General features: G+C 37.8%; 1 protein-coding gene across 4 annotated transcripts in view; it reads left to right on the top strand.

Moving 5' to 3' along the window:
- Nucleotides 1-12,048, top strand: part of SFMBT1 (Scm like with four mbt domains 1) — a 129,316-nt gene that overhangs the window by 86,315 nt on the left and 30,953 nt on the right. For all 4 annotated transcript variants that reach the window (XM_043587630.1, XM_043587632.1, XM_043587629.1 and 1 more), the window contains 2 exons: nt 3,214-3,454; nt 11,542-11,630. In XM_043587630.1, coding sequence (XP_043443565.1) covers nt 3,214-3,454; nt 11,542-11,630 — 330 coding nt within the window. The remainder of the gene's footprint in view (nt 1-3,213; nt 3,455-11,541; nt 11,631-12,048) is intronic.

Here is a 12,048-nt window from a genome sequence, read left to right as displayed (position 1 = left end):
AGATGCAGCTAAGGAATAAGACAAAACAAGAAGACTTGCTGTACTAGGTAGTGAACTGAATTATAGCACTGCAGTACGACTCAAAGGAAAAACAAAAAATCAGAAGCAGATCCACTTTTGTGGGGACACTTGACTTATAACAAAGGTGGCAGTTTCCAGTGGTGAGGAAAGGTCAATTGTGTGTGCATCTTCAAACAAATAAAACCTGACTCCTACCTAATACCATACATGGAGAATAATTCAAAGTGGATATTAGTTGTAAATATGAAAGGCTTATGGAAAATACATCTTTATGACTTCTAAGGATAGGGAAATTTTGTTTAAAAATACAGAAAACGCTAACTTTTTAAAGAAAAAACATTGATAAATCAGAGTACATTAAAATTAAGAACTTCTGTTCATCAATCAGAACCATAAAGAAATTGAGGTAATGTTTGCAACACAAGTAACTGACAAAGAACTGATATCCAAAATGCAGACTTGACCAAAAATAGGCAAGAATCTTAGCCATTTCCCAAAAGAAGAAAAGTAAATGGCTAAAAAATATAAAGGTTTCCATCTTCATTAATAACGAAAAAGTCCAAATTAAAATCACAGTGAGAGGGGTGCACAGGTAGCTCATCGGTCCCACTCTGGATTTTGGCTCAGATCCTGGTCTCACAATTGGTGAGATTGAGCCCTGGGTTGGGCCCTGCGCTGACAGCAAGGAGCCTGCTTAGGATTCTCTCTCCTCTCTCCCTGCTCTCTCACTCTCTCAAAATGAATAAATAAACATTAAAAAATAAAATAAAATCACAATGAGACACATAACACACCTTCCAAAATGGTTAAAATGAAAAGGACTGAAAATATACAAACTTTGCCTAGAGTGTTGCAGCAAAAGGATTTTTTTATACTACTGGGAAAGTAAACTGGTGCAGCCACTTTGGAAATGGTTTGACCATATCTGTTATAGCATTCCATGTATGTTTGCCCCAGAGACACAAAGATATTCTGTTTATAGTCTTACAAAGCTGCAAACTTCTCACAGTGCCTACTGTTTGTAGCATTAGAATGGATACATTGTGGCATATTTATATAATGGAATACTATACAGGGGTGAAAAGAAATAGACTGTTAAATGTAACATGAGCAAATCTATAAGCAGTGTTGGGCTGGAGAAAAGCACACACAGGACAACATTCATACTGCATAATTCTAATACAGTGAGGAGTACAACAGGGCAGTTGATGGGAAGGGCAGGGGGTTTTGTACAGGACGTAGGACTTTCCCTCCCTGGCTGTCTTTCCAGGACTCCCCTCAACTGCCCAGTGTTTGTGATTGCTGGGTTGCATTTATTTGTCAGGTCTTCATAGTCTCTTCCAGTGCTTAAGAGTTCCTCGTTCCTTCTTTGTCTCTCATGGCCTAGACATTTTGAAGAGCATATAATGTATCAGTTATCTTGTGGAATATTCCTCAATTTGGGTAATTCATGATTAGCTTGAGCTTATGCAGATTTGGGAAGAATTTCATAGAACGATACTGTGCTTTTCTCGTTGTATGACATCAAGGGTGTATGATTTTGATGTTTTAGAACTGGTAATGTTAACTTTGATCAGTTAGTTAAGGTGGTGTCTGCCGTAGTTCTTCACTGTGATGTTACTGTTTTCCCCTTTATAATTGGTAAGAATCTTATAGGAGAACCTTTGAGATTCTGTGAATATCATAGTCATTTTTGCACTGATGCATGATTCTTGCCTGCCGTGTTTATTTCTGTGTTTTTTCTAATGGTGATTTTCTATTTCTATCATTTTTTTCTATATTAATTGGTCTTCTATTCTAAGGATCTATCCCGTCTTCTCTGTTGATTATTTTTTACACTATGGACTCATGGATATTATTTAAATCTATGGGTTATAATCCATTAGTCTGATTATTTACTTTATTGCTCAAATTATTCCTAATGTGACCATTGGGGGATCCTTCTGGTTGGCTCTCATGTCCTTTACAAATGCCCTCATCATTTTTGAAGAATTTCTTTACTTTCTGGTATCACAAGATATTCTAGGCTCTTCCTATGTTTTCTGTACCCCCAAATTGGTATCACTTATTTCTCCATGGAGCCCTTGTTCTTTTCATTGGAGGATGGCATTTATAAATCAAGATTTGTACGCTGAATTTGCTTATTGCTAATGAGTATCATTACTTTCAGTCCCTGTCAGTTCACAGAGGTAGAAGATGTATTTGCACACACATACATACACATCTGTACTATTTTCTGTCATTGTGACCTCGTTCTGATACTGCTGATTCCAGTCCAACACGAGTTTCATTCTATTCTCCCCTTTCCTTGTTTGTACTTCTTTCTCCCACAGTGAGAAACCTGGCTCTCATTTCTCACAATATATGTACATACTTTAATCTTAGTATACACATGAAGTAGTTCCAGAATTGCTCACCCATGCCTTTGTGATCATATAATTTATCATTTAAATCAGGATACTTTGAGAGAGAAACGGGCCGCTGTTAATTATCATTCAAGGAAAACAGGTATAAACATAGACTATTTGAGGGAAACTGGGAGGTATGGGTCTCTACATATGGTACATGTTATACTAATTTATTATCATTATAGCTTATTTTGTCTTTCCCCTTTTCTAGCATCATAAATCTTTTTGGAATGATCTAGAAATCACTCTTGAAAACATAATGTGTTGAAGGCTATTAAAATAGTGAACATTTAGTGATTTATGTACTTAATAGAAAACATTTTCTGTGATCATAGTAGACTGCTTTTGTGAAAATATTGAGTTCTATTAAAATTCCTTTGGAGTCAGCTAGAACAGAGCGGCATTGCTGTTCCTTGTTTTGTTTGGATCACTCCTGTGAGGTAGCATTGGAATTTCTCAGGTTTCCCTTGAGAAGGTTTTATTGCGTTTAGTGCTTCAGAATTGTAAGTCTTAAAAAAGGCTGTCGGAGGGGCGCCTGGGTTAGCTCAGTTGGGTAAGCGGCCAACTCTTGATTTTGGCTCAGGTCATGATCTCACACTTTGTGGGATCGAGCCCCGCATCTGGATCCATGCTGTCAGTGAGGAGCCTGCTTAGGATTCTTTCTCTATCTCCCTCTCTCTGCCCCTCCCCACCCTCGAAATAAATAAACTTAAAAGAAAAGAATGGCAAAAGAAATACTCATTTGAGATACTTATTTGGTGGTTAATAAAATTTCCCTGTTCAGGTGGACACACGCTTGCAAAATGGCTTTGCTCCTGGGATGAAGCTGGAGGTGGCTGTGAAAACAGACCCTGAAACCTACTGGGTTGCCACCATCATCACCACCTGTGAGCAGTTGCTGCTGCTCCGCTACGATGGCTATGGCGAAGACCGGAGGGCGGACTTCTGGTGTGACATCAGGAAGGCCGGCCTCTACCCCATTGGGTGGTGTAAGCAGAACAACAAGACCCTTGAAGCCCCGGAAGGTAATAAAATACATGTTATCAAGACATGATATGGTATGGCCGTGGCTACACCCTTGAGGTTTTCATTCTCCACGCACATAGCTTTCTCTAACTTTTTTGGGTTAGCATTTTGAATGAAAATATTTATAAGGAATAATGCACATTTCCCTATTTTTAAAAATTATTTTCTGGGCTTCATAAAGCCTTGGGTTTTTATGGTACTCATTGGGAGCATCAGTTGCTTATCATCTTGTAAGACCGTGAGGCTCTCTGAGTTTGGGACTTGTAGGTCTGTTTGTCTTTAAGTACGTTGGGCCAGATTGCTATGCTATTGATGCTCGATATCTTCTGAGTTTATTGTCCTCTCTCTTCTCAGCCCTAGGTTATATCTGGGACCTATGAACTCTTAAAATGAGTCTTAACTTAACTTAAAATGAGGAACTGAAGTTCCTCTCCAGGAAAGAGCCTTACTGGGAGTAGAATCCAAATTAAGCAGGACAGAGGGTCATGTAAAGGTGGAGAAAGGGAAGAATCCAAATTGAGCAGGAGGAGGAGGGTCATGTAAAGGTGGAGAAAGGGAAGAAAGGCTTCACGCTTCAAGAAAATACCAGAGCTTATATGTTTTTCTTTACTTATTTTGATATAATTTCAGATTTACAGAAAAGATGCAAAAATAGTATAGAAAATTCTTACAGACTTTTTGCCAGGTTTCCCTAAATGTTGACATTTTACCAAACTTATGTTGTCCTTCCTTCTCCCTCCTTCCCTCTCACTCTCATACACACACATGCATGATTTTTTAATGAACCATTTGAAAGTCAGTTACAGACATGATGCCCTTTTACTCTTACTTTAATGTTCTTACAAAAATAAGGACGGGGCATCTGGGTGGCTCAGTCGGTTGAGTGTTCAACTCTCAATTTCGGCTTAGGAAATCCCAGGATTGTGGGATCGAGCCCTGCCTCCGGCTCTGCATTGGGCATGGAGTCTGTTTGAAATTTTCTTTCTCTCCTCCTCTGCCCCTCTCCCACTTGGCATGCACTCTCTTTCTAAAATAAAAAAATAATAATAATAATCATAAGTAAATTTAAAAGATTGTATATTTAAGAAAAAACAAGGACATCCATTGGCACAATAAAATAACAAAATAAAGAAATTAACTTTGATTTAATACTATAATTTGTAGATCTTACTCAGTTTTTACACATAATGTTTTGATAGTAAAAGGAAATCCCAGATCATGTATTGTATTCAGGTGTCATGTCTCATAAGATTCCTTTAATCTGGATGTTTCTCAGACTTTGTTTTTTGTGACTTTGACATTTTTGAAAGTTATGGGACAATTTTCCCAATAATGTTGATTATGCCTTGTTTCTTTTCCTAGTCCAGGATTCAGTCCAGGATCACACATTGTATTTGATTGTCACGTCTTTTTAGTTTTCTTAACCTTTCTTTGTCTTTCTTGGTGTTAATGTTTTTGAAGAGTACAAGCCAGTTAGTCTTTTGGACTGTCCCACAGTTTGGGTTTGTCTGATGTTTCCTTAGACTCAGATTATGCACTTTTGGTAGGAAAACTGCAGAAGTGACACTGTGTCCTTTAGGGCATCAGTCATTATTAGGATGAGACACCTGTTGTTGGTTTGTTCTATAGCTGGTGATACAGTAACTTTCATCACTTGACTAATTTGATGTATGTCAGGTTTTTCCACCATAAAATTACTTGGACAGCTTTTAATTAATAAGTATCTTGTAGGAAGATACTTTGAGATGATATAAATATCTCATTGCTCTTCAAACTGTTACCCGCTATTTTTAGCATTGATTGATCATTTTTATCTGAAACAATTATTACTCTAATATTACCAAATAGTATTATCTAATTCTGTCTACATTTCATAATTGGCTTTCTGCAATAGAAAGAGCTTTCCTTTTCCTCCACTTACATACATATACTTATATATGTGTATGTGTATGTGTATTTACGTACACATGTATGTCAGTGTAGACTCATGATTCTTATTTTACTCAATGGGTTATGTTCCTTTACTGTCATTATTTATCTTGATGCTCACATTGTCCTAGATTTGGCAAATGGGGACCCCTTTAAGCTGCCACTAATGTGTCCTTTGTTATGTTCCCATCATTCTTTGAGTAATTTATGTTTTAGTTCAAGAAGCTTTTCTCTGTCTCAGCACTGAAATCAGTCATTTCTCCAAGAAGTCCTGGTTTCTTTTGGTGAATAATGGTATTTTGAAATGAATATTTAGGGGGTGCCTGGGTGGCTCAGTCATTTAAGCATCCGACTTTGGCTCAGGTTATGATCTTGCAGTTGGTGAGTTCGAGCCCCGCATCAGGCTCTGTGCTGACAGCTCAGAGCCTGGAGCCTGCTTCGGATTCTGTCTCCCTGTCTCTCTGCTCCTCCCCCACTCATGCTGTTTCTCTTTCAAAAATAAATAAACATTAAAAAAATTTTTGAAATGAATATTTAGGTGTTAGGGTTCTTGGGGTTCTGTGGGCTTCTATCTGCCATATTTTTAAGTGTTTTGTGAAAAAAAAAACAAAAAAAAACAAAAAAAAACAACGTAAGGAAGCTCTAGAGGCATGAAGCTACCTAGCCTACCATCTCATCTTGAGATGAGGAAAATTCATCTCATTTACATGATTTTAGTTGAATACAAGGTTATTATAATGAGAGAGAAGGATGGGATAAAATACTTCTGGAGAAGCATAACCACAAAAGAGATGAACACTGTGTCACATAAAAACATTTCAAAACAAGCTAAGAGAAAGTAGTAACGATAGAAGCAGTGAGAAAAAGTATAAATAAAATTTATAAAAATTCAGAAATGAGATGATTGGAGAAAAGGAAGATTTGAAAAGAGAAAAAGTAAAAGTTAGGCAACAACTAGAAATATAAAAAAATATATTAGAAATGAAGACTAAGTTAAAATGAACACAGGAGCAAATTTACCATGGATAATATCTGAAGAGAAATAGCAGATGAAAAGGAAAAAAAATTGCAAAATAAAAAAGATATGAGAAAAGAAAAAAGATGGGGTAAAGTCCCTAAAGAAAACGGCAACAGAGAAACAATAAAATACTATAAACTATAATTCAAGAAAACCTTACTGAAATAAAATAAGACATGAAATACATCTAGAAAGGGCTCACTATGTACAGGGGAAAATCCAGTGAGAACAGCTACATCAAGATGTGTTCTAATGACACTTGGACTTCAAAGTAAAACATAATCCTAGGCAAAAAGTCTTAAATTTCTTAAAAAGGAAGGAAAACAAGATTGTCAACAGACTAATTGACAATAGTGCTTTTCTTTTTTTTCTTTAACTTTTTTTAATGTTTATTTTTGAGAGAGAGAGAGAGAGAGTGAGTGAGTGAGTGAGTGGGTGAGGGGCAGAGAAAGGGAGACACAGAATCCAAAGCAGGGTCCAGGCTCTGAGCTGCCAGCACAGAGTCTGATGCGGGGCTCGAACCCATGAACTGCGAGATCATGACCTGGGTGAAGTCAGGCGCTTAACCAACTGAGCCACCCAGATGCCCCTTGACAATTGAGCTTTTTGATAAAAAATAGTAGGGTAACATAGTTAAAAAATTCAGTAAAAGAATCTATGAGACAAGAGTTTTACATCTTGTCACACTGAACTTTAGGTGTAAAGGCCATATGCATACTGCTATGAAGATACGAAGATTCAGGTTCCTTTGGGCCCTTCCGAAGACATCCACTGGAGACTGAACTTTAGAAAACCCAATGAATGAAGAAGCATCAGCATAAGAACTGTTAATGAAACATTAAATATATATGGAGCTATAGAACTTGGAACTAAATGAAGGGTATGAAGGAGACAGTGTAATATAGCTACATACTCTGATAATGTAGATACAGTGTCACTATAAAAATGTGGGACAGCAGAGTAGGGAGGGCATGTGCGTAGTGGTAAAGCTCACTCACTGCCTTTTTTTCTTTTTTTAAAAACCAGCTTTATTGCAGAGTAATTTAATTGCCTTTTATTTTTTTAGCTAATTACCTTTTAAATGTTAATTGAGAATAAAAGGCTATTGCCTGAAATAAGATGGTGAGGAAGAAGAGAAAAAAGTAGTTTTGGCTAATGTTACTGCTGTTTATCAAAGAATAGAAAATAGTCCAAAAATAGAACTAAAGTGTTATATAAAGGTATTAGTATAAAGGGAACCAGGAGAATAAATGCAAACCTTTCTAAATGCCAAAAGATAAATTTTAAAAAGAAAAAAAGAAAAAGTATATGTTCAAATAAAATAGATAACATAGTGAAAGACTATATATACATACACACACACACACCAATAATCTATATGATATTTAACAATGTGACAGAATTGAAGCCATACCTATTGATAATATCCATAAATGTCAATGGGCTTACTCTTCTAAAAGTAAAAAAAAAAAGTTCAGGTTGGTCCACAAGGCAAAGCCTACTTTTGTGCTGTTTATAGGAGATATACATAAATGGAAAGATTCTGAAAGGGTTAAAATGCAAGGATGGACAAAGATAAATCAAATAAAAAAGAAAGTACGAGTGTCAGTCTTGGTATTTCACAAAGGTAGAATGCAGATTAGAAAGCATTACAGGAGACAAAAGGATACTTTATAATGAAAAAAGCTGCAGTGCCTGGTAAAAAGAAATGGGGACCATCTGCATACAGGCAGGAGCATTCTCCAGGATGTCTTATTTTATGGAAAGAGAAAATGTGTAAGAAATGAAGGAGGGGGAGAACATATGAATATGTATATGTGAAGTTCATTTTTTTTTAAATAAAAGGATAAATCATTTTAAAAAGTTACCTGTGGGGAAACAAGGGAATGGAATGAAGTGGGGAAAGGGATAGAAGCTAGATTTTCTGAATGTGTCTATTTTGTAGATTTGACTTTTGAATTATGTAAGTATTTTATAGAACTATAAAACATTCTAAAGAAATTTCTAAACAAAAAAAAAACCCACAAAAACAAAAGCAGCAGAGAAATGTAACTGTGTATGGAGGTTGTGAAGTGACCTCTCAGACAACTATTTCGTTGGCTTTCAAATACAGTAATTTAAAGTAAAGGTACATCCCTAATAGGGGTATAGCGTAACAACAACAACAAAAATAAGCTGTTTTTAGTAATCATTGTTGGTCGCAAAGTTGATACTATTTTGAAATAATATTTGGGTATTGTGGAATAAAGTCATTATGAAATGTATAATTAAGAACTAGGGTTTTCAGCAGGATAGAAAGGAGACAGAGCTTAGGTATATGAAGTAGAAACAATGTCTTCATGAATTTGTATTGGCAGTGTCCATATGAACTCCTAATCTGATTTATGTCTTTAAAAAAGGATCTTTCTTCGTTCTAGATACTGAAAAAAACTAGAAACACAAACTTAGTATAAAGAATATTTTTTTAAAAACGAGCACTCAGCACCCTAAGTATGATCTCTGAATACCATTTTCACCCAAACAAATTCGAGCTCCTTGGAGAAGGAGCTGGTTCTTGTACCGGGGCAGGAAAGGTGCCAGCTGAGCCTGGGACACCGTTCATACCAAAAGTGAGAAAGATGTCAGTGCCTGTTTACTAGGGTCATATCAAAAGAGACTCCTTCTGGTTAAAGACAGGACAGTGTGAGCATCAGTAGGAGAACAGCTGCGATGACCTGAAGCATATCGGATGTGCTTTAATCTATAATTTCCTAGTGTGACTTTTAAACAGAACTCTCCTTGATCGCCTTTGGAGGGTGATGGGGACGCCACTGACAATTTTGAAAGCTGGTAAATACAGGGAAAGATAGAGAATCAAACATATATCCTGCTTTTTTTCCCTGTGAACTATAACACAAGGTAATGAAGTAGCTGAAGAAGAGAAATTTTTCTTCACAGAATATTTTTGGTTAGTAAACAAAAAAGGGATGATGGGAAGATCACCACTTTTAGCCCTAACGAATTGTGTATCTGTGTAGTGACCATTAAAAGGTGCTAACACCACAAAAGGAGAGACAACCAGACTGAGTCTGCTTCCTGATGGAAGTGGTGGAAGATTACGACTCCGCTTTTGAGCTGTTCTTGACTCTCCCTCAAAAGAGTCAAATCTGAATTTGATCAAGCCTGTAGCTGTAAACACTGATTTATACAGAATACAGAGGTCATTGGAACAACCAGTTACCTCCCACATGGAGGCTACCAGTAAAAGCAGACTCAGAAAAATGCTAAACAGACAAAAGGCTGTTTTTCAACAAATACGCTGCTAGAAAGAGAATGGGGAGATGGAGGGGAGAAGGAACATACACCTTAAAAGAGACTTAAGCAATAAATCAACCATTTGCAGTGTGTACATCTCATTGGGATCCTGATTTGATCAAGCAAATTGGAAAAAACTGTGAGACATTTGGGGGCATTTAAACATGGACTAGATATTTGATATTAAAGAATTATTAATTTTTAAAGGCGTCATATTGTGCTTACATAAAAAGTTATTTTTTTTTAAATTTTTTTTTTCAACGTTTATTTATTTTGGGGACAGAGAGAGACAGAGCATGAACGGGCGAGGGGCAGAGAGAGAGGGAGACACAGAATCGGAAACAGGCTCCAGGCTCTGAGCCATCAGCCCAGAGCCTGATGCGGGGCTCGAACTCCCAGACCGCGAGATCGTGACCTGGCTGAAGTCGGACACTTAACCGACTGCGCCACCCAGGCGCCCCTAAAAAGTTATTTTTTTAGAAATACATACTGAGGGGCGCCTGGGTAGCTCAGTTGGTTGAGCATCCGACCGTTTTTGTTTATTTATTTTGAGAGAAAGAGAGAGCACGCGTGTGTGTGTGCACGTGAGAGAGCGGGGAAGGGGCAGAGACAGAATTCCAAGCAGGCTCCACACCCAGAGCAGAGCCAGCACGGGGGCTCGATTCCACTACCATAAAATCATGATCTGAGCCAACATCAAGAGTTGGACGCTTACATGATTGAGCCACCCAAGCACCCTGAGCATCTGACTCTTGATTTTAGTTCAGGTCATGATCCCAGGATCATGGGATGGAGCCCTGCACCGGGCTCTGGGCTAAGTGTGGAGCCTGTTTAAGATTTTCTTTCTCTCTCTCTCCCTCTGCCCCTCTCCCCAGCTCATGCTCGCTGTCTACAAAAAACAAAAACAAACACAAAAACCACTGAGATTATATTGGATGAAATTACATGATACTATATGATACAGTTATATCAGGAATTGGGTTCTAAATAATCTGTGGTTGGTTGGCAGAACATCTGTAAAGGACCAGACAGTAAATATTTTAGGTTTTACAGGCCATGTGATCCTTGTAACAGATACCTAACACTACCTTTGTGGTGTGAAAGCAGCCACAAACAGTGTGTAAACAAATGTGCATGGATGTGTTCCAATAAAACCTTATTTACAAAAATAGACAGTGGACCAAAGTTAGCCCAAAGGTTGTTGTTTGCTAACAACTCCTGGTCTGGATGGAAAAGTTGACCATGAAGTGACAGTTGTTGAAGCTAAGGTACATGGAGATTCATTATACTATTTTCTCTACTTCTATATATATTTGAGAATTCCCATGATAAAAAATAAAGTAGTGGGGCACCTGAGTGGCTCAGTCAGTTAAGCGTCTGACTCTTGATTTTGGCTCAGGTCACGATCTCACAATTTGTGTGTTCGAGCCCTGCGTCAGACTCTGTGCTCAGAGTGCGGAGCCTGCTTGGGATTCTCTTTCCCTCTCTCTTGTTGCCCCTCTCCCACGGTCTCCCACATGTGCACGCTCTCTCTCTCTCTCTCTCTCTCTCTCTCTCTCTCAAAAAAAATAAAAAAAGTAGTTAGATTTTGGATAAAATTAGGCCGCTGTTACTGTATTCTCTTTTGTTTTGTGTATCCCTTTTATTAAACTAATTAGGAAGGAACTTTATCTAGCTGGGGATTTTTTTAAGCTCTGAAAGAAGTAACATGTTGGACTTAGATATTAAAAGTACAAATGCACCTCTAAACCATTTTCACTGGTTTAACTTCTCTGTATTAGGTTTTGTTTCTGTGTGTTCTGTAGCTGACATTATGAGTAATCACTCATTTATTCCCTCATCTAGGCATCAGAGACAAAGTGTCTGATTGGGATGAGTTTCTGCGGCAGACCCTGGTGGGAGCGTGTAGCCCTCCTGTTCCCCTGCTAGAGGGCGTGAGTATTACTGCTTGCAGAACCAGTGTGGAAAACTCTTTTCATCTTCAGTGATATTTCTTGTCCAAGGAATCTTAAAATTGGTTGCTTGTTTAGCACTCTAAAGCAAATAAGCATCATTACTACAGACGTAGACAGTGGGTATTGCTGGGTTTAAACGTATCCTCAGAAGTTGCCAACTGGTGCCTTACTTAGTGCCTAAAATATTCCAAATTAGTTGCTGACACATAAAAATCTAGCTTTCCAGATTCTTTTATGAAGTTGGAAAATGTGGCCTTTTTGGGCTCTCTGTAACTGAGCAGGTGTTGATTCTACTTTAGGAATTTGTAACTCCCACCCCAGGTGGATTGAGACCCCCTTTTCTTTCACTCAGAAGACCCTGGACCTATCGTATCCTTACCACCGACCTTCTTTCAAC

Source organism: Prionailurus bengalensis, chromosome A2 (genome assembly GCF_016509475.1).
Source record: "Prionailurus bengalensis isolate Pbe53 chromosome A2, Fcat_Pben_1.1_paternal_pri, whole genome shotgun sequence".
In the NCBI taxonomy this organism is placed as follows: Eukaryota; Metazoa; Chordata; class Mammalia; order Carnivora; family Felidae; genus Prionailurus; species Prionailurus bengalensis.
This window is presented reverse-complemented; position numbering and strand designations above follow the sequence as displayed.